This window comes from Xyrauchen texanus, chromosome 46, assembly GCF_025860055.1.
Source record: "Xyrauchen texanus isolate HMW12.3.18 chromosome 46, RBS_HiC_50CHRs, whole genome shotgun sequence".
Classification (NCBI taxonomy): domain Eukaryota; kingdom Metazoa; phylum Chordata; class Actinopteri; order Cypriniformes; family Catostomidae; genus Xyrauchen; species Xyrauchen texanus.
Window position 1 is genome coordinate 10,842,058 of NC_068321.1, and position 24,555 is coordinate 10,866,612.

General features: G+C 37.0%; 1 protein-coding gene across 1 annotated transcript in view; it reads right to left on the reverse strand.

Moving 5' to 3' along the window:
- LOC127637895 (proprotein convertase subtilisin/kexin type 5) overlaps positions 1-24,555 on the reverse strand; it is a 39,150-nt gene that overhangs the window by 2,627 nt on the left and 11,968 nt on the right. Inside the window, exons 6-15 of the mRNA XM_052119135.1 lie at positions 23,801-23,995; positions 23,344-23,430; positions 22,803-22,998; positions 16,827-17,050; positions 15,850-16,092; positions 12,273-12,518; positions 9,260-9,458; positions 8,437-8,642; positions 5,518-5,618; positions 3,528-3,699 (exon numbers count right to left, since the gene is read on the reverse strand). Coding sequence (XP_051975095.1) covers positions 3,528-3,699; positions 5,518-5,618; positions 8,437-8,642; positions 9,260-9,458; positions 12,273-12,518; positions 15,850-16,092; positions 16,827-17,050; positions 22,803-22,998; positions 23,344-23,430; positions 23,801-23,995 — 1,869 coding nt within the window. The remainder of the gene's footprint in view (positions 1-3,527; positions 3,700-5,517; positions 5,619-8,436; positions 8,643-9,259; positions 9,459-12,272; positions 12,519-15,849; positions 16,093-16,826; positions 17,051-22,802; positions 22,999-23,343; positions 23,431-23,800; positions 23,996-24,555) is intronic.

Below are 24,555 nucleotides of genomic sequence, written 5' to 3' on the forward strand. Positions count from 1 at the left end.
ACATAGAAAACAAGCCGACTTCAAAACAAGCCACTTTATAACTGTTTAATACATAAATACTACTGTTATTCTTTTTTTCATAAATTGTACACAAAAATAGAGCAACGCAACAATATTCAAACTTATAATGACTGAAGCTGTCACTCACTGCACGCAGTTCAGGAGCTCAAGTTCTGCACTCACAAATGCTCTCATAATAAATACAGCTGTTTAAAACACAGTAAATCAGTTATTTAGATGTTGTCTGTACCTTGATTAAAATGGTCAGGATCGTTTTAGTTTTGTTGCGTTGCTCATTTGCGGTTAGTTTGCCTATGGTAAATAAATGCTTGACATGCAATGAATTGAAATTAATTCAAAATTGCACACTTTTGTCCTACAGCTTCTTTTCAAGTGTTGGATGATGTTTCTTTAGAGCTAATTTTGGTGTGCCATCGCAAAGAGAGATGAAACATACTGTAAGCAAGCATCTGCACTTCAGACTATTTCAAACTTGCGCATAAGGATTGGTTGTCATTACTGATTGGTCTGAAGACTCACTGCGTCTCTGATTGGCCATTATAATGCACACATCTGGGATTAGTTTAAAACTGAAATGCTGTAAAAACACATTCTAAATAGATGTATTTATTTATTTGTATTGCCATGTCAGCATCACTGGCTATTTTCATGGAAAGATCAAGGTAGTTTTAAAAATGTAATATACACAATGAACATTATTTAAGATCTTTCATTTCAATATTTGATCAATTTAAATCAATTTCCCTGGTAAAACATCAAATGTGTTGTATAGACAGTGTTGTCTGAAAAAAGCCACATGTTGGTGGCACTTCCCCTTTCAAAAAAAAAAATAAGTCTGGAATGACAAATATGACATCTTGTGTAAGCAGTCTGGTCATGTCTACGCTCAAAAGAAATACTTGTGAAAGAACTTTCATTGGTCAATGGGCTGCTTGGTACCAAGTGAGTCTCTTGAAGACAAGAGGCAATGGGATTAACAACAGCAGATAAACGCTGCAGTTCAGTAAAATTTACTTTAAACCCTCTGCAGTTCCAATTAATAATGTGTTTATTCATTCTCAAGGTTGCAAAACCGGTACATGCCCGGTTTTGCATTTAGGAGATAAGCTACGGCTACGAGAAGTGATGTTCTCTTTCATTTCAATATCCTTTGAAATTTCAGTCTTTTAACATCTTTTTCCTTGATTACATTTTAGTAATTGTGTTCTTATACTACTTTGTGTCTTTTCCCCTCTGATATAGCTGACAGACTTTATTCTTCAGTTACTTAGGTCTGACTTAATGTAATTTGGCTTTGGGTGCTTTGAGTCTTCTTTTTAGCTGAGATAGATTTTTTGTTTATGTATTGTGGTTTGTCATTATTACCCAGGTCAAGTTTGTCTGGCATTCAGCAGTGCTCATGATTGGTTTTACCCCAGAGGTGTAAGATTTCCTTATATTAAAGACAGGAGACTACTCAACCTCGCTGCGTGCTTCAACATAGCTCACTTTCTCCATACATTTTACTCTCTGAAATTCTTTGATCCAAACTGGACAGACTTGATGAGGCTGAGTGATCATCTGCACAGTTGGTGCATTTTGCCGGTCTTGTACAGCCTGATTCACGTCCTTCCTCTCCACAATTACAGCATACTGACTTGTTTTTACATCCTGCAGAGCCATGGCCAAATTTTTGACATTTAAAACATCTTAGGGGCTTTGGAATGAAGATGTTGACAAGTACACTCAGATATCCTAATTGGATCCTTCCTGGTAGTTTGTTGAATGTCACTATGTACGTTCCTCTTTTAATGATCTGGTCTTCTTTTTTAATCGTAATTGTTTTAACATTTGTTGAGTCAGTTCCAATGCCATGTCAGCCTCATCCATATCTTGTAGCTCTCTGGTACAGATAACTCCTTCACTGCTGATTAGAGATGGAAGATACAAGGAATTTATAGGCACATTGGCCAGTGTATTAGCATGCATTAGATTATCTGTGTGAATTTTTTTTCGAACATTCCACCAGTATTTGTCCAGACCGTAAATTTTTTACATCTTTAACTGTCCCTGCTATACCCAAGATACTTTTTTTGTATTGCAAAAGGGGACAGCTTAGTCAGAAGCATGTCAGGTAGAACAGATTCTAAAAGAATTAATCCAATTTTCACTTTTTTGGGAGAACATGCAACAAGTATTAGAGTCATCATCCACATTCTGTTCCAACTTTAGTCATTTAGGAGTTTTTTGGTTAGCCATGTTTGTTTTATTTTTGTTTCATTACTCCCACTTCCCACCCACATTGGAGTCCAACAAGGGGATGCATAGAGCTGCGGATATCCTCCGGATATGCACCAAGGATACGGGGGGAATATCCTCGAGCAAAAGGAACAAAGATTGACCCTCAGCCAATGCCCTTTAAGACAAGTCTTGACTAGCCGCTTGATTGGACTGGGCCATTCCAACCTCCCGTCTATTTGAAGACAGAGCCAAAGCACTGTGTTGGACCCAGGGCCGGACTGGTAATCTGGCATACCGGGCATTTTCCTGGAGGGCCGATGCACTTTGGGGCCGATCATGGGAGGACTGGCCATCGGAAGAACCGAGGGGTCCGGTGGGTCGGCTGCGAAACCGGCCTAATGGCCTAACAAAAAAACTCTTGGGCCTGTTGCTATGTAAAATCCCGGGCCGATTTCTCTTCCCAGTCCAGCCCTGGTTGGACCTGAAGGAGCCGCAGCAACCGACATTCCTCAAGTGCCAGGACCTCTTTATAAAATATGCATTCCTGTTGACTTTTGCATTATTTACAAGTAAAAATAAAACTCGCTTTTGGCACCACTATGTGGATATCTTACTGGGAATCAGCACTTCCATCTTCGGCCACTGGGGGCAGCGATTCAAATTTTGGTAAGCACTAACCAATTTCGGCAGCAGAACTTTTGACCCACTTTCACTGATTTCAGAGTTATCAGTGTTATTTACAGCTGAAATAACACATTGTTTTTTACTGAATAATTCCTATGTGCTTTAACAAAAATAAAAGATTTTACCCTAAAATAATGACCAGTCGCATGAGATTAAGTCCCCAGTCAAATCAGTAACCTTATAAAAGCAGTTTTACTCTATATGGAGAGGGTTTGCACATGGGAGCTGCCATGTTAGAATCACATGACCAGCTGAATACTACTCGCTTAATCTCAGTAGCCGCCCTGTTATTGGACGCTTTCACACATGGATTAAATTAATAATGGCTGACTGTTAATTGTGAATTTTTACATTGGAATCTGTAAAACAAAACTTACTGATGCACCTTTAATTTGTATTAAACATTGAAAATTCCTTAGATTGAATAATCCTTTAATGATTACTTCATAGATCACAAATTAACACTGAGTGCACCTTTCATTTGTATAAACATTGTAAATTCCTTAAACTGACAAATTCTTTAATGATTAATTCATAGATCACACATTAACACAGGAATAAATGAACTCCTTTAAAGGATTAAAATAAAAACTATCCAATACCTGAGCCTGAATCACAGAGACAACACTTTCTGTTCCTCTTCCCAGGCTGGCAACAGGGTAAACATTGATGGTCAATGGCATGTAGGGCGAAACCCGGGTGACATGTGAGACAGCTCTGGAGACCAGCACCAGAACAGTGTTTACAAGACTCATCACAGGGCTCGCAGTCCCCCTAACAAAGACAGAGATGCATGTTTCTGTTGCTGTTTAAAAAATGCTGTTTGCTAGAAAAAAAAAAAATTCCTCACAAATTATTGTTTGTACGGATACTGTATATTTACAGTGACATGTAACACTAAGGGTGCAACTGTAAACGGTCCACATGACATAAGTGACTTAAACATGAGAGTGCAAACAGAAACAATAAATCCAATGGAGAACACAATACAAGTTACACTACCAGTAGTACAACTCCAATACTTCGACTACTCTACAATGGTTTCAACATTAAGTAAGTTACATAAACAAAATTACACCTATATTTCATCTAAAGCTACTTGACTTGTGACCTTTTAAGTGAATTGCAAAATAGCTAAAAAGCGATAAAAATCACCTAAAATATATACATTATATATTGTTTTTGTACATTAACATATTGTGGGGAAAAGGACGTTATTTGACAACTACCCAAACAATGTTCTTAGTCCCAATAAACCAGAATAAATGCAAATTAGACCACATAAATTGACTAAAGTAAATAGCCCCAGTAAATTTGTTGTATATGAAAATGTGCCAAGTAGTAATAGTTAAATTTTAAATTGGTTTATGTGTCTGATTTTATGCTTGTCAGTTTCTTCAATATTATGATGTTGTTGCTCACTCTTTAATATTCGTTACCAAGACACACAGGATGTTAGATGTTGCAATTTCCTTGTATTTCATTGAATACATTTTTGTAAAAAGTAGCATGTTTGAAGAACCAGTTTAAACCAGTCATTTGCAAAGATGTGTTGTAGAAAAAGCTCCAATAGAAAGAAAAGGCCATAAGTATACAAAAGTTTCTTTAAACATCTGATGAATAGGAAACTTATACAATGCAGCTGTTTTGATATAGTTTCTTCTCTTTAAAAACCACAAAATCAGTAATTAATTAATATGTAATGGCTATTATCCATAGGTGTTCTCTGAGTGTTATCAGTTATGTACTTTTTCAGTTTTACTCAATTGAAAGACAGTCATACAGTAATGAAACTGCATACACATTCATGTTTTTAATTGCTGACATCGATATATTACCCATGAGTGGTTGCAAAATCTGTCAGACTCATCAAATTATGATTGTGTAACCAAATGAACGTGATCACTTTATTTTGCTAGAGAATTCTTGCCATTCTTGCTTGTTCACTCATGCCGACTTTCGGAAAGCATGTGAATGTGGGTATGACATATTCATTGATAGGTCTTGGTGGACTAGATCTGCTATGATGCTGCTGATGCAGAGCAAGTACAGAGACATATGGAAATAGCATGTGGACATGCTGCTACTGCACGAGACAAAACGCAAGACATGTGTTCCATGCTGCTGCACAAATAGACAAACAAAACCCCCAACAAAGCAGGGAAGCTGCACAAATGCATAACAAAAACACAAACCCCCTTACCAAGCAGATCTACCACCAAAACTTAAATGATGTAATGCTGCTGCTCCGAAGAGCCATGTGCACAGAGTGTATACTAGCCTGGTGTGCCTAGGCCAGAGGCCAAATGGCGTAACGCTAATGAACAAAATTGTGTGCCTAAATTTCTAAAGTTGCATGGCTGAACACTGGCCATTTAATTTTCTATGGCAACCCATATTTTCTACATCAATCAATGAAAAATTAAATAACAGAACATTTGTTGACATTGGCATCTGAAATCTTGCAAGAAATAGAATTGATAACAGCTGGAATCTTTATAACATTTTATGACACTTTTCCCTATAAAAAGCAGCAATTGATAATACGCAGAACAGTGACAAACCCAGACACACTCTCTCATTAGCACTTACACTCTGTGAGTAATAGCGGCTCTCTTCACAGCGAGGGTAACACACCCCTCCCTGCAAGACACTGCCCCAGTCACAAGTCACACAACTCTGAGGAGTGTTATCTGCAAAGAACAAACACATGAAGACACATGCCCACTGTTTCTTTCAAAAAGACAATCAGAGGGTGAGGGAGGACATAGGTAAAAAATTCCACAACATTCAAGGACATTAAACTTCTAAACTTTTTAATGTTATTTTCTGTAATCTATTCAAGCTTAAATTACATCATAAATCTCTACGTTAACATTCAAAATGTGAAAGAATGTTGATGTGGAGATTTATAATAAGGACTTAAATATTGATCTGTTTCTCACCGACACCTATAATATCACTTCTGAAGATATGGATTTAACCACACAAGTAGAAATATTTCAACGCAAATCGGATCTAAAAAAATGTTAGCGCAACTCTCCATTGAAAATGCCGGAAAGACCATAATTCTGAGATATTTTAGTGCAGTATCTGTAACTGAGCTTCTAATGTGCATGCTTCTCATTTCAGACACTCTGAAAGTTCTTGTATACGTACATTCATTAACTTTTTTTGACATTTCCGATTGTGCAATTATTTCCCTTTATATCCACACGTAACCGGCAAAGTTTAAACCCTTGTTTTATTAGACAGTGCTCCGCTACTGTGGCACTATGAGCCCAATAGCCCCTTTCCCACATACAGTCCCAGTACCTTGAGGAACGGGACACACGAGGAGACTTTTCCCTCTTGCATTCGCACGCACAAAAGTACCCCAATAGTGACGTCATCTAGTATCGACCATTTTTCTTCTGACATTGTTTGGACATGCAATTCAATAGCAACAACAAAATCGGAGCTACGAAATGAGCCAGGATCGGAGCTACACTTTTGTTAGGGCTACTTTACACAAACTTTGGCTGCATCTGAAAACGTAGGCCACTGCCTTGCTGCCTAATCAGTAAATGGTTTAAACGACAGCGTTTTTGGATGAATGGAACTCTTAAGAAAACTGGTCTCTGAACAGTTGAAAAAGCACCTTATTTCATCCTAGCCTCTGAAGGCAGCATTTTTCAATTTTCGGACACAGTCTGTGTCTTCAGGTTACAGAAGTAAGAGGATAAACGAGGCGGTCAGACTACCTTGCATGGTAATTACCTACTCGGTGGGGCGTGTGGTGTGTTGTGTGTGGATGCCGCGGAGAACAGAGTGAAGCCTCCACACGTGCTTGGCTCTGTGGTAACACACTCAACAAGCCACGTGATAAAATGCGTGGGTTGACGTCTCAGATGCGGAGGCAACTGAGATTCATCCTCCGCCACCCGAATTGAGGCGAGTCACTACGCCACCACGAGAACTTAGTGCGCATTGGGAATTGGGCATTCCAAATTGTGGAGAAAAAGGGGAGAAATTTATATAAAACAAAAAACTAATGGCGGCTGCCGACTCCTTGCTCTTCTCATTGCTTTGTGCGTCATAGGTTTTTGACCAATCACAGGCTGCAGCACCTCTCACAGTCTCTCTACGCCCCCAAAAGTACCTATCTAGGAGTATGAGCTAAAACCTTTCCTTAAAACGGCTATACCTCATGTGTGAAATTGACGAAAAGTACTAGCCACAGGGGAACAGTACCTAAAACGTGCTTTAGTCCCTGCAGTGTGAAAGGGCTTTATATCTGAATGTGTTTGAAGTGGACAAATTGCAAAACAGTTTGGACCCAGTTAAAGCTGTCTTTAACGACGACCCATTTCGAACGGTTCATCCAAAAGATGTCTTTTACGATAACGAAATTAATTCACAAACTCGCAATTTATTCAACATGTCAAAAAACATGTCAGTAATGCTTATTGACACCATTTTCACAGGAAAAAAAATTATAAAAAAAACCTCAAGATAATAATAATTTTCTAATTACTTATTCAATACCTTACTCTCCTTTTTCAACAAACATGAAAGAACGTGCCCATTTTGCGCTTATTTGCAAAAGGGTAAAATTAAGAGAAACAGATGAAAATAATAAAGACAGCGGGTAGGGAGATGTGGGTGAAGTTTTATTTTATTTTTTTACGTTTTCTGCTTCCCAATACATTGCTCTCCTCTTTGCTATCTCTGTATTTTCATTGGCTGTGGCTCATTGTCAGTCTCTCGCTCATAGGGACAATGCGCAAACCTGCTGACAATATGTCTACAGATCAAACTGGCTTGAAATCAGTCATTGTGTCTGTGACTAGTCTCAGCATGTTGCAGGAGTGCACACACTACAAGACCATTCGTCGTGAGATTTAATACTTCTTGCCGCGGACCAGTCGAAGACTCAAAACATCAAAGGAGACAAGTTTGAGTCATGTAGTGTAAACTAGGCTGTAGGTGACCAGGATGTCTCTTATCCACCCATCTGATAAGTACTATTCCGATTACTGTCTTATGTAATATCAGAACATCACATCAGGTTTATATTCGCTAATATGGCTATTTCATTAAAAATTATGAGGAGGATGAACTAAAGACTTAGTAAACAAAACCCATACATTTGAAATAAAACGTCTAAGCAACTACATTTGCTTTGGTTTTAATTTAACTAATTGTATACATACATACACACATACACACATACACACATACACACATACACACATACACACATACACACACACACACACACACACACACACAGTTAACCATATTTAAATAAATCTAATTTAAACCATTTGTTTAAATCTTACTTATGCTAGGAATAATTTTTTGATTGAATGAAATTAATTGTACTGCAACTGGTTCATATAACTAATCTGCAGCAAACAAAAAAGTGTTACAAATAGAGTTAGTACTTGACTTAGACTGACAAAATTATAAAACTTGAGACTTGACTTGAAATCTGTGATTTTAGATTGTGTGGATCAGTGGAAGCACCTGTACAGGACTGGCAGCTGGTATGGCACTGTTTGCAGCTATGTTCGCTCTCGTAAAAGCGCTGTGGGCATTGTTCCACACACTGCCTGGTGCCTTGCAGGTCCAGCAGAGGAGGTGTGCATACTCTGCAGGCATCCGGCCCTGGACCTGAGCACAGCTTACAGGAACTTTCACATTTCTCACAGCGCTCACCTGAGCTGTAGTACCTGAGGAAGGATATACAGTCACTGAGCACTTTATTAGGTACACCTAATATATATATATATATATATATTACATTTATATTTTATATATTCATATATTTGAGCATACATTTCATATAATTCCTCTGTTAACCCCCTATCTTTTGACATCCTTGAGTGACAGTGACAGCAAGTTTACAGTTGACTTTAAATATTAATTTGCATCCAACACACAAAGAGGATCTCCATGCCTTAATCTCCTTGACATTTTGCAAAATAATGTAATAATTTCTGATTTTAAAAGAACAGTAATAACATATCAAAGAGAAAAACAAGATTATCTTTATTTTATACTACATTTCAGTGCGATCATCTACATTTAAAGCTGATTATTGAAAGTTTGTGGATTCCCGTGTACGGAAAATAAAATGCGCTGATAACAATGGCTGATCGAGTACTGCTGCTTATTAATGGAACTGAACATCATTAAAATCAATCTTTTCCAGTATATTTTAAAAAAAATGTAACCTGTTGTTATTTACATATTTACTCTCCAAAAATTATGAAACATGTACAAAAGAATGGACTATAAGTTGCTTTTATGGCTGACAATATGGTTAGCCAAACAAAACAGGTCTTACCCTGTGGGACAGTGACTAACACAGAGATGAGAGAGAAGGTGAAGATAGCCTGGTGCACAGCTCAGACAGTCTCTTGGAGATGCTCCAATGCAGGTGGTACACACATGATCACAGGGCATACAAAAACCAAGCTCTACCCCATCAGCCTCCTCATGGGCACTGTAAGTACCCACTGGACACTTACTTACACATGAGCCATCTACAACACAAAAACACAAGTTCCCAAAAAAACTGTAAGCTAAAGGTGTTGCATAAGAAGAACATCTAAATAGATTTTACACAAAACATCATGTCTAAATCTGCACCCAACTGTATTTCAGTAGTAAGTACACTGCCCAGGGATACATGTGTCGCAGCAGTTCCAAGGTGAAATTTCCATTGTGTGGCACTAAAAGCTGAGTTAAAATGTTCTCCCAAACAGATGAGGGGTTTTAACCTAAACCTGACCGAAAACCTTACCAATAGTGCCATAGAAAGCAAATGTGAGAGCAAAAACAAATGAGGTTTTTGAGGTTAAAGGATTAGTTCACCCGAAAATGAAAGTTCTCTCATGATTTATTCACCTTTAAAGCTATACAAATGTGTATGTCTTTCCTTCTTCAGTAGAACTGAAATTAAGATTTTTATGAGCACATTTCAGCTCTTTATGTCCATACAATGGAAGTGAATAGGTGCCATGACGATGCTGTCTGTTAGATGGTCCAAAAGGCATATTTAGGCACCATAAAAGTAATCCACATGACTCCAGTTGAAAAAGGAATGTCTTCTGAAACAAATTGAAAGGTTTGTGTAAAAACTAAATCGATAATTTAAACTTTATTAACTTTTGAAAAATGCTTCCTGCTGCCAGACGAACCATCACAAAGCTGTCACGTAATGTAAGCGTGATGGCGCATTCATGCGAAAAGTCGGAAGTGCGTACTTTGTATACAACAGAGAAACGAATGTCACTCGAGAGTTAGGTAATTTCAAACAGTGATAAATCTGTGGGCAGAAACAATGATTTAAATTTAAAAACTTTTAATTATCAATTTGTTTCTTACACAAACCCATTGCAGTCTTCATTTGAACAATCTTGATATTGATTCTTAAATCCCAAGTTCGATTGTTTACTCTTTGCGCAGCCCTCCACTACAATGCGACCAAATTTCATGGTATTTGTATCAAATATGGCAAATGTTCAGATTTCACTAACCAGTGAATGAATTGTGTAGTATAGTGGTGGAGTATTCAGCAGCGAGATCCTTTCACTTCGTGTTGCGAGTAAAACTTTTTCCGTGTAATGTGTGTCCAAAGATGAGATCCACGCGACCCATTTGTTATTTGTTATTCTCATTTGTTATTGAATAATGTTTCTTTTAATATCCTGTCTGTTCTCTGATGTTGATCAAAAACATGCACTGTGCATGGCACAGATGAGATAAAAACCATTCATGTCTCTCTCGTTAACATGCACTTATCTACAGACACTCTTAACAGAAATGCTGGTTTTGTTAAAGAGACAGTACCGGTTTTAGCACGTGTTCAACAAATACTTGTAAAAAGTACAAATTATGTAACTAAGCAATACACATTTAACATATGTCAAATATAATATCTTATATATTGAATAAATACATGGATAAGTTAATTTTTAAAAAGCCAAAATGTGACCAAAATTATGATTATTGTTTTTACTATAATTATTAAAATGTATATTTTCGTAATGTTCCTAGTTAGAAGGTCCCCTGTATAATTACAGCATTAGCTGCTAAGAACAGAATTTCTTTCATATGTAAGCAAAAGGGACATCCATCCATCCATCCATCGTCAACCGCTTATCCTGTGTACAGGGTCGCGGGGGGCTGGAGCCTATCCCAGCTAACATTGGGCGAAAGGCGGGGGACACCCTGGACAGGTCGCCAGTGCAAAAGGGACATTATAATTGAAAAATGTCAATATGAATTGATATTGAATCAAATAGAAATCAGAATTCGAGCTTTCGCATCGTATTAATACCCAGTCCTAACGTGTACTATAGTAAAAGTGTTTAGAGGAGCATTGTGTGAGGAACAGGACAAATAGTAAGTGTTTATAAACTGATAATATGGCGTTTTACTCATGATTTGTGTGAAAGTGATTAAAAGTCATTGTTGTTGAAACTGCTGCATTACATAAATAAAATGAAAAACTGTAAAAATGTTGGTATAGTAACGTGTTTCTATGAGCCCAGGTTGGTAACGATCTGTCAGCCTGTCTGCTGCTTCACGACGGTTGATGCTACAAAGGCTTCTTTTGGAACAATGTTCATTGTCTGGGAAAAAAATGTATGAACTTACTAGCTAAATTTTGTCTGTAACGTACATTACTCAATATTAACATTCTTGTTTTCAGAACTATAAAACCACTATCACACTTTCAATCTTACTGCTGTACTGAAAATCAGCACAACTTTAATTCCAGGCCCAATCACAACAGCACTCCTGGTTGAGGGATTTAAATTTCACAGAACTTTTTAAAAGCTAAAACGAATATGCACGATAAACAAAGAAGATAATACCAAAAGGATATCAGTCATAGAATGTTATACAGAGATGTTAGTGATAAATACATGCTACATTTTAATGCACAACCTCGTAATTGTGTCTCAAGCAATTGAGTCAATATTTAAAGTGTTTAGTGATTCAAAGCACTTGCTAGTGCCTGTTTTTAATTCTATATAATATATGAGATATGTGACATACTGATTCACATCAGAGTGAACTATAGAGTGGGATGAGACACACCCCATGTCTTTCCTTTCTATTTTAGGCCCACTGTAGATCAAAAAGAGGGATTAAGTGGCAAAACTTAGCAAAAAGAAAAGAAAAGAAAACCACAACTGAGAAGTACATTAACCTAGTAGGAACAATTACCAACTTCACACACATTGAAATTATTTGCCTTATTTCAATACATTCAGATGCATACAAAAGATGTATACAAAAGAAAAGCAGTAGCTAAAAGGTATGTATTGACTTGAGGGAATTCGTACTGTTTAGGTAGTTGGGCAAGGCACAGGTCTGGCAGTCGCCATGTCCAGGGCCATCGCAGGACTGGCAGAGTCGATGACATGCTTGGCAAGTGAACTGGTTGTTTTGGAGGAATGTTCTGGGTGGGCAGTCTGAATCCCCGGTAACCCCACACATCATGGTGTTGGGGTCCAGTACCAGACCTTTTTCACACTGTAGACACTGGGTGGGCTCGGGACCCTCACACTGGGCACAGGTCTGGTGACATTCTACGGTGCAATAAATTTAACAGATAAGTAATACAAAATACATGGACCCACTTTATATTAGGTGTCTTTAACTACTATTTAACTAAGCATTAGGTACAATATAGAGACTTTTACTTGATGTACTTATTATGCACATGTGTGTTGTTCCATTGTTCTTACATTTATAGTACCTGCATTTAATTACATCTGTAGTTACACTGCCTTAACCCCTAAACCTAACCCTACCACAACCCTTACTTTTTATATAATTAACCGCACTGAATCAACGTGTTAAATCGGCAGCCCATTTAAAAAAACAAATTGTAACCACCATTATAATACATTGTAATTCTTATCTAATTAATATGAAATCCTTTAAATAATACAATGCATTATAACACATGATAACATATCTAATAACCTTATTATTGACATTAACATTATACAGGGTTCCATTTATTGCAATAATTTTATAGAGATTACACTCATAAATAGCTATTTCTAATGAAATATTTTAGAGTGAAATAAAAATTGATTTGCAGATTGATTCTCTAATGAATCACTCAAAACGATTTGAGAACGGTCTGACCAGTTCATTGAAAAGATCTAACTTAAAAGAACGATTTGCTCACAAATCAGACATCACTTTGGCTTATGAGCAAATTTAAGCTTATGAAATATTTTAGAGCAGAGCATAATGTAAATAATTTTTTAGAAATTACTTTTCAATGCATGAAAAACACAGTGTAATCAGTTACAGTATATATATATATATATATTATAGGGCTGTTGATTTAATGCATTAATTTAGTGCAATGAATTATACAAAAAATGAAAATGTACGCAATAAATCATGTCCTCAGACTATAATAAGGAATATTTCTTACATCTAAGCAATTCAAACTTGGACTACCATCTCTTTTCTCCAGTTGAGATACTCGCTGTATAGGCAATGCACAGCTTACACTGTTTATACAGAGAGCAAACTTCACTTACCGCAAGCAGACAACACAAGGGCAGTGTACATTGCATTCATTCGTTTTTATAATTTTTTTTTTAATTATTAGACACAATTATTGCAATTAAGCAATAGGCAAACAACAAAAAATTTTTTGTTTTGATAAAAATTAAAATGCAAAAAATTTGCTAATTTCTCATGTTTACTGCTCATTGATATAAAATTAATATAGAGTTTGTATACTTGATTTGCACATGTGGATGGGTCTGAAATGTGATTGGTCAATCTGCACTGTCATCTGTTCTGCCTCAATCAAACCCATCAGAATGAGAGTTCAACATGATACAGCTCAACAGACCATAATTTTTAGTCTGATCTCATATTTATTACAACTTGTTGCTTGTTAAGCAACCAGACAATGGATTTATCCAGCAAATTACCAACTAATGCGGCAATAACTCACTATGATGTCGTAGCTCCGGTTTTAAAAGGCAGGGTATAGATTATTATACCACACATAACCACAAAATCACAAATTTCTATACATTATAAATAACTAGACTTCCATTAGAGTTAATAGCCTTCTGATAAATGTTGTTTTTGTGCACTTGCTTGGTTGTTTTCTGCTCACTGAAAAGAAGCTGAAATTGTAAAATATGATGGCAAATGGATTTGGTCCATACAGAATGTGTGACCCCAAAAAAAATTGCATCACATGGTATAAGGCGGCTAATAACAGGCATGATCAATAGGGGGCAGTAAAGTTTCATTCTTTGAACACCGATTGCTACTGGTTAGTGTGTACATCCATTTACCATCTAAAATAGTCATGTTGTCAGCAGAAAGCTGTAGTGAGAACAAAAATCGCAAAAAGCTATAGCAAGCGATATAGAGCCAAATCAGCAATGGCTACACAATTGTTAGCTATAAGTATTCTTTCTCAGGACCGTAATCCAGTGGCATAATAGGCTATATGTTGCTGCATACATTTGGTGGGCTGTTGGATGAATACATTGTATGGTTGCTTTATGCTCGAGATCAGAGTTGTAATAATTATGCAACAGTCAAACGTTTGGAAGAATGTGAATGTTCTGAATTAAAAATTAGATGAATCCATGTGTAGAGCTGTATCGTGTTTATTCTGATTTGATCATAGACCAATGGTAGGCTTATGTTCAATAATATAATATATATATTATTCAATATATAACGATTAAATAATTATAAATAGATATATTTAAATTATTAAATATATATATATATATATATATATATATATATATATATATATATATATTGTTTTATAATTTAAATATAACTAATTATTTAATCGTTATATATTGAATTATGGTTATTTGAGGGACTTTCTAAGCAAATATGTATGCGAGTACACACAAGTATGTGATTGACTGCGATTAATCGGCACACCATGTAATTCATTCGATTAAAAATTGTAATCGATTGATAGCCCTAATTTTTTATACATTAATACACTTAATTCAATTCATGTTTAAATAATGTTTATTATGCATTAAAATATGCATTGACATTAACAGTATAACATCATAAAGGGTTCCATGTATCATATCTATCATTTTATAGAGACTGCTCTCATAAAACACAATATCTAGTAGAACATTTTTGAGCTGAGCATAACTAGAAAAATGTTATATATTCGCTATAGACATTTTTATTAATTTTAAAAGTTTGTATTCACTTCCATGAATTGTCCAGGCCTAGAGATCACAATTTTAAAATCCACTTTTATTTTCAAGTTTTCCATGACCATGGAACCCTGATTATTCTATTTAAAGATTAACCATGAATCTGTATCATAATAAATGATAGTTGCGCTTACAATTATTTACAAGAACATAAAATTGATTATAAAGTTTTTATAAGGCATATGTATACCTGTATGATGCATTATTTAGAAAGGATATCTTCCCAGTACTCCGATCTAATATATTATGCATTTACATATTTGTAAATTAAATTTGCAAGGCAGTGTCGCTTTTTATAGAAGGGACTTTTGTGTGTGGTATCAACAAAGAGGCAAATAACTTTTCCGGACTTTCGGCTTCACTGTACGTCAATGGTGGACCGACCTTCCCACACAATCCATGAAGCAGACTCCCTTTCGGTCTTAAATAAAATGACTAAAGACACAACTTTTCCATGAACACAATAAAAAAAACCTCTACTCTAATCTCTGTCTTGGCTCGTACATTTCTAACGCAATCGAAACTTTGTAATGCAGCACTTTTCATTACTGTCTCTTTAAGATGAATCGCTTATGTTGTATCCTTCCTCACTTTGAATAAAAGTGTCTGCTAAATGAATAAATGTAAATGTAAATCTGCTAGTGTTAAATAAATACAGTTAATACCTCACCCTGGCATTCTCTATCAGATGTTTGGTAATAAGTGCCCACAGGGCATTCTTCCAAACACATGCCCTCATAGAGTTTTGGAGTGAGAGCCGAACAAGTCTCACAGTCATCCGAGAGAGGCCCAGAACAGGTTGCGCAGGTGGGATGACAACTCACGCACACTCCCTGGTCCAAATCCTCAAAGTAGCCTTTTGGACAGATGGCTTTACATGCACCGCTTAGGAGTAGATAGAGAAAGCTGCACCCTGAAATCAAATAGTAACTCGGTAATAATATACTTCCATTTGCAATTCACTCGACCAGTTGTATTAACACAATAACTCTGGAAACTCATTACATAACACATGGATAGATTAAATGACAGATAATATCAGTGGGAAAACAAATTACATTCCTTTCTGTTAAGGTGTTCAGTGTTCAAGATATTCGATAGTAATACCATGGTATTGAATGACTATTTACATTTGACATATTTATTGCATTTGACAGATTATTTAAATCAAAGTACTGTGGTCAAAAGTACCATCGGTACTAAAATATAAAAATATTTTTTTTCTTCAGTACCAGTCGAAATTTCACTGGTATCGGTACAGACTACTGTACCATGACAACACTGATTCAAAGTAACTTAAATGTGCATTAAAGAAATACATTTATCAGTACAATTATCCATGAACATTACCATATACATGTTCCGTGGTATTTACATGGAACTTCAAAGAATATCATAGTAATTACCATGGTACACAGTTCCCATAATTTCTGACCAATGAATATCCATAGGCCCTACATATTATACTGATAATTATTTGAATTATTATGTATAATTTATATTGGATTATCTTTATTTTGGGGCCTTTCTCTTGCAAATTTTCCACACTCAAATTTAGACTATTTGTTAAAAAACTGCCAAAACTTGGTAACATATTTTTTTAATTCTTTTGATAGTGAAATCTTTCACAGGATCTCATTCACTCACTTGTACAGGTGGCAAAATCAGTGCATGCATCGCAGTGAGGACTGCAGCGTCTGCAAGTGCCATCATCCGCCACATAGCTCATGGGGGCACAGTTTTGCCTACACTGCCCATTAGCCAGATGAAGGCCTTCTTGACACGAAAGACACTGTGTGCTGGTGCTATCACAGGTCAGACAGAGTTCATCGCAGGGTTCACATGATCCTAGCTCCGTCTCAAAATAGCCTCTGAAACAAAAGCCAACAGATACTAGTTGGTGATTTTCCAGTATTAACTTGCTGCATAATTAGTGTTGGGCAAATAATAAAAAAGTAATCCTTTGAAATTACTAGTTACTTCTCTAAAAATTGTAATCAGATTACATATTACTTAATTGAAAATTAATTTTAAGTTACTTTCTAAAACAGTTCTACTCTCAACAAATTGAACATAATTATTTCCTTGTTAATTATTGCACACTTGTTAAGTCATACACATTTTCTCACATTTCTCCCTTACATTGATAAATTAAGGTGCATGCCCTTGTCATAGAAACACAATCAGACATACATACAGTACTGGCCAGAAATATTGGCACCCTTGGTAAATATGAGCAAAGTAGGCTGTGAAAAATATGTCTTTGTTTTTTCCCCTTTTGATCTTTCATTCAAATTATCACAAAAATCTAAACTTTATTTGAAGTAAACACGTCTAAAGCACATTTAACACAATTATTGGCACCCCTAGAAATTCTTATGAGTAAAATATATCTGAAGTATATTCCTATTCATATTTTACATTTTAGTACACCTGGGTGACAAGGAACAGGAAATTGTTCAGCCTTGACTTCCTGATTTACATGGGTACACACAGGGCAACCACACACCCGACACACACACAACCATCAGATACACCAGACAGGCCCAACTAGGCAGAGAGAGTGAGATTAGTACTCAACATCAAACAACAATCCAGCCATGACACTGAGAACACAACAGACTTAAGAATGGAGTGAATTAGGGGATAACAGGTGTTGCTCAGCACACTAATCAGTGGCACGATCAGTGTTCCCACATAAACGCTGATCATGCCGGCCATGCCTGCGAGACAGGAGGAAATGTAAAAACATACAAAACAAACCTACAGACTCACTGGAGCCAAATAATTGACAAGTTCCAATCAACTGGAGATGTTATGAATCAGCCAGAAAGAGGATGTGTGTCTATATTGTCTCCACGCATGGTGAAGAGGATGGTTCAAGTGGCCAAAAATTCTCCAAGGATCACAGTTGGAGAATTGCAGGAATTAGTTGGGTCTTGGGGTCAGAAAGTCTCGAAAACTGCAATCAGAAGTCACCTACATCACAACAAGTTGTTTGGGAGAGTTTTAAGAAAAAAACCTCTGCTACTCTCATCCAACAACAAATTCAAGCGTCTTCAGTTTGCCAGACACTACTGGAACTTCAAATGCGACTGGGTTCTATGGTCAGATAAAACATAAAAAGAGCTTTTTGGCAGCAAAAACAAGAGATGGGTTTGGCGCACACAGAAAGGTAGCCATATGGAAAAGTAATATGCCCACAGTTAAATATGGCGGTGGATCTTTAATGTTGTTTGGCTCTTTTTCTGCCAGAGGTCCTAGACATCTTGTTTGGATACATGGCATCATGGACTATCAAATACCAACTGAAAAAAATCTAAACCTGACTGCCTCTGCCAGAAATCTTAAAATGGGCTGTGGTTGGATCTTCCAGTAGGCCAATGATCCAAAACAAACAACAAAATCAACACAAAAATAGTTCACTAACCACAAAATCAAGGTTCTGTCATGGCATCTCAGTCCCCTGGCCTTAACCCCATAGAAAACCTGTGGGGTGAACTGAAGAGGAGAGTCCACCAGCATGGATATCTGAATTAGAAGGATCTGTAGAGATAAGTGTATTGAGGAATGGTCTCAGATCACTTGCCATGTGTTCTCCAACCTCATTAGGCATTATAAGAGAAGACTCAGAGCTGTTATCTTAGCAAAGGGATGTTGCAAATAGTATTGAATAAAAGGGTGCCAATAATTGTCCCAAACATATATTTGACAAATACACTCACCTAAAGGATTATTAGGAACACCTGTTCAATTTCTCATTAATGCAATTATCTAATCAACCAATCACATGGCAGTTGCTTCAATGCATTTAACCAGGGGTGTGGTCCTGGTCAAGACAATCTCCTGAACTCCAAACTGAATGTCAGAATGGGAAAGCAATGATTTAAGCAATTTTGAGCATGGCATGGTTGTTGGTGCCAGACGGGCCGGTCTGAGTATTTCACAATCTGCTCAGTTACTGGGATTTTCACGCACAACCATTTCTAGTTTTTACAAAGAATGGTGTGAAAAGGGAAAAACATCCAGTATGCGGCAGTCCTGTGGGCGAAAATGCCTTGTTGATGCTAGAGGTCAGAGGAGAATGGGCCGACTGATTCAAGCTGATAGAAGAGCAACTTTGCCTGAAATAACCACTCGTTACAACCGAGGTATGCAGCAAAGCATTTGTGAAGCCACAACACGCACAACCTTGAGGCGGATGGGCTACAACAGCAGAAGACCCCACCGGGTACCACTCATCTCCACTACAAATAGGAAAAAGAGGCTACAATTTGCAAGAGTTCACCAAAATTGGACAGTTGAAGACTGGAAAAATGTTGCCTGGTCTGATGAGTCTCGATTTCTGTTGAGACATTCAGATGGTAGAGTCAGAATTTGGCGTAAACAGAATGAGAACATGGATCCATCATGCCTTGTTACCACTGTGCAGGCTGGTGGTGGTGGTGTAATGGTGTGGGGGATGTTTTCTTGGCACACTTTAGGCCCCTTAGTGCCAATTGGGCATTGTTTAAATGCCACAGCCTACCTGAGCATTGTTTCTGACCATGTCCATCCCTTTATGGCCACCATGTACCCATCCTCTGATGGCTACTTCCAGCAGGATAATGCACCATGTCACAAAGCTCCAATCATTTCAAATTGGTTTCTTGAACATGACAATGAGTTCACTGTACTAAAATGGCCCCCACAGTCACCAGATCTCAACCCAATAGAGCATCTTTGGGATGTGTTGGAATGGGAGCTTCGTGCCCTGGATGTGCATCCCACAAATCTCCATCAACTGCAAGATGCTATCCTATCAATATGGGCCAACATTTCTAAAGAATGCTTTCAGCACCTTGTTGAATCAATGCCACGTAGAATTAAGGCAGTTCTGAAGGCGAAAGGGGGTCAAACACAGTATTAGTATGGTGTTCCTAATAATCCTTTAAGTGAGTGTATATTTGTTTTTTGATAAAACTTGTGTTGTGTTTGGAATTGTATAATATCTATTTGAGGATAGATTTTTGTTTACATTTTGAATGAAAGACCAAAAGGAAATATTTTTCACAGCCTTCTTTTCTCATATTTAACAAGGGTGCCAATATATTTGGCCACAACTGTAGCTTCTCATTTCTTAAACAACTATGTCGGAAGACATATCCCGTGGTTATGGAAAGATGTTACTGTGTTTCAGAAGGGGCAAATTATTGGCCTGCATCAAGTAAAGAAAGCAATTAAGGAGATTGCTGATATCACTGGAATTGGGTAAAGAACTGTCCAACACATTATTAAAACCTGGAAGGATAGTGGTGAACCATCAGCTTTGCACAAGTAATGTGGTCATTGAATGATCGTGATCGGAGATCACTAAAACACTTAAAGGGTACCTATTATGCAAAATGATTACATGGTGTTTGATCATAAATGTGTGTTGGCAGTGTGTGTGTACACACCTATAATCATAAAAATCCACGCAGTTCTTTTTTTAATACCCATTAATCATAAGCACAAGCAGTTCGCAGATTATGTACAAAGTGACACTCCCGCACCTGTACACCAATTAATAGGTAACATGTTCAACATGTTTGTTTGTGTGTGTTGTTTCGTTATAGTGCATAGCGAACATTATAACAGTTGCTCATCCATCATTGCAAAACTGCTGAAAAAACTCTACAACAAATAAACAAATGTATAAAATTCAGAAACTTCCTGGTTCATTCTCAAAGTTGTTACTTTTAATGGAGTCTCCCTCATCAGTGTCTGACTCACAGTCATATTGCTAGGGGCATAATAGGTGCCCTTTAAAGTCACATCATAATAAATCGAGATTAGAACTAATGGCTAACTTTTGTAGTGAATGTAAGAGCATTTCCATGTGCACATTGTGACGAGAACTTACAGGATTGGGACTAAACAGCTGTGCGGTTACAAGAAATCCACTTGTTAGTAAGGTTAATCGGAAAAAACAACTTCAATTTAATAGGGAGCATAAAGATTGGACTGTGGAGCAATGGAAAAAGGTAATGTGGTCAGCAGAGTCCAGATTTACCCTACTCCAAACCCATTGAAAGTCTTTGGGTTTGCTGGAGAACACTTTATGGAGTGGTTCAATTCTCTCATCATCATTACAAGATCTCGGCCAAACATTTATGCAACTCTGGACAGAAATAAATGTTGTGACATTGCATAAGGTTGTCAAAACCATGAAATGAAAAATGTGTGCCGTAATTAAAGCACAAGGTGTTCCAACAAGGTGTCTCGAGGCATATTTTTTAAAGTTTATAGGTTCATTTTAACTTTGTACAATATCTTAACAATGTGGTGTTCATGCTCAAGGTGCTGAAGAAAAACTGCCAAAAAAAAAAAAACTGTCAAAAGATGTCCATCTAGCTTCTATTTACAAAGTAAATAATTAAAATAATAATAGATGCAAAAATTAATTCTGTGTGAATGGCCTCTTATGTAATTTCAGGACATAACTCAGCTTTCAATTCACCAATTTAGTGCTTATTTAAAAAAATTCTAGTTAGATCTCACACTAAAATTAACGCTGATCATCAAAATAAATAGAACACGGTCACAGTGGTCCAAAAAAAGTATTTGGACCCTTAACGGGATTGTTCATCCAAAAAATGTCATCCAGAAAATTCTCTCATCGTTAACTCATGCCATCCCAGATATGTTCGACTTTCGTTCTTCTGCTGAACACAAACAAAGATTTTTAGAAAAATATCTCAGCATTGTCAGCCCATACAATGCAAGTGAATGGTGGCCAGAATTTTGAAGGTCCAAAAAGCAAATAAAGGCAGCATAAAAGTAATCCACATGACTCCAGTGTTTAAATCCATGTAATATGATAGGTGTGGGTGAAACATGCTATAAATCTCCACTTTCACATAATTCTTCTTTTTTTGTTTTTGGTTATTAACATAATTTGCGTGTATCACCACCTACTAGGCAGGGGGAACAATTTTTGGAAAAAAAGGACTTATGTCTGTATGTGTTTCTCGCCCACACTTATCATATCGCTTCTGAAGACATAGATTAAACCACTGGATCATATGGATTCGTTTTATGCTGCCCTTTTTTATACTTTAAAGTTCTAGCCACCATTCACTTGCATTGTATGGACCTACAGAGCTGAGATATTCTTCTAAAAATATTAATTTGTGTTCAGAATAAGGAAGAAAGTCATACAAACCTGGGATGACATGAGGGTGAGTAAATGATGAGAGAATTTTCGTTTTTGGGTTTATAAATACTTTAAGCCACACTTACAAATGTATGAATGTCCCTGTATTAGCTAACAAACAGAAGGTGTCCAAAAGGATGTTGATACCCAAAGACCACACCCATATGTACTTGTCTGAACAATTCATTTCAAAACCACTGTCAAAGGTGGTTGGTCCTCCCTAATAGCTTCACTCTAAACATGGCAGATACAAGAGCATCATTGAGGTGAGGCACTGATATTGGGTGATGGGACCTGGCTCACAATCGGCATTCTTTCAAAATGTGTTCAATTGGGTTCAGGTGTGGGCTTAGTGCAGGTCAAGTTCTTCCACTCTAAACACAATAAATAATTGCTTGATGCACATCACTTTGTGCACAAAAAAAGGTAAAAACCTGGACACTTACTCTGGACACTCTGACCAGCAGCTGCCCTGAAACAGATAGAGCTGGTAAATGCCTGTTGTACAGCTCACACACTCATCTCTGCTCTCACAGGCCTCACAGTTAGCAGAACATCTCTCACACAGTAGACTGGAGCTGTTTCCATAGAAACCCAGAGGACAGCGGTCTACACATTCTGCCTCCTGCTCCAACATATAACCTGCAAAAAGATGTCAACAAACAAACAAAAACTTCTCCAGCAGGCAAGTTGTTGTTCAACCTTTCAGTTAAAATCTACCTACATCATATAGTTGACCCTTACCTGTACTGTACAAGTGTGGTTTTATTGTGTTCACACAACAGCTATTACAAAAATATCATATTGTATTTTTAATGTGGAGGATAGAATTTGCAAAAATCATTCTGAGGGGTTTCAAATGTCCCATATAGATTATGTCAGGCAATGTCAAGTTCTATGAAGCAAGAACTCATTAGAGCTTGGATAGTTTGTTTATCAGGCCTTTTTATCAGGTGCTAGTTAGAGGAAAGCTAACCTATACGTTACCGGTAGCACAGGTGATGCAGTTCTGAGTCCTGGGACCGTAACATGTCTTGCAGGATGCATCGCAATAACGACAGGTACGACTCTCCCCTTCGGAATAAGAAAAAAGACACGGTAATAACGTAATTGGCTACTGCACGAGCCAGTGATTATTATCACAGTGTAGTTATGCCATGTGTCCAACAGAGGGCAGACTTACACTAATTACCACATACAATAATTTAAACTTGTCCCTGACTACGAAAAAACAAACCAAAATTGTGTTAACAGTAATGAACTAACAATAGAATCTGGGGGCAGGGCATTTCGTTTATTAGAAAACTTGAAACAAAATAGCAAGTTTGGAATAGTAGCAAAAAGGTAATTTACTTTCCTAGTTTACAAACTGTTGTTCTAATAATAAATGACAAATAAATAAAATTATTGCTGTGACTTTTGGTGTTAAAGTCCCACCACTCACCATCAACATATTGGCCCTCCAGGCAGCTGATCACTGGGCACTTCCCATAAACTGGCCGGCTCCACCCGCTGCATCTGTCACAGTCTCTCACTCCAGGGCCATGGCAGGTCTGACAGGAGCTGTGACAAGGCTGACAACGCCACCCTCTGGTGTCTCTGAATGTGTCTGGTGGGCACTCCTTCACACAGGTGCCATCTGATGGGTACAACATATAAAATGTTCTTATATGAATGAAAATTAGAAAGGTTTGAACAGATCTCCACTGACTCTATTAACTGAAATGTTTAAGTTAATTTTAGTCTTTATAATCAAATTAATATTATGCATGAAGTTAAGTAGATTTGACTTAATTTTACACCATTTTCTCTGACAAATAAAAACCAAACCCTGTAAGCTCTGAGGGTGTTTTTAAAGATTTCCTGTTTCAGTGGCATTCCCAAAATGAAAGGCTTATGACTTGACAAAATGAACAAGGAAGGTCAAGTGTTTGGTATCACTGTAAAGAAAACTTTTCAAATGTTTAATTATATAGCTTATGATACATTCTGAGAATCTCAACAAAAACAATTGATCCAAAAATGTTTTTTTTTTATGTTTTTTTTTTTATCTGATTTGACATTATAGGATATATCTCTGGGTGTAAATAAGGTGGCTCCAAAAAACCGCTTTTGTATTTTTCCAATCACGTCAGCTGTATCTGAGAAACATTTTGATATGACAAAGCAATCAAAAGTTATAGCATTGCAATAATACTT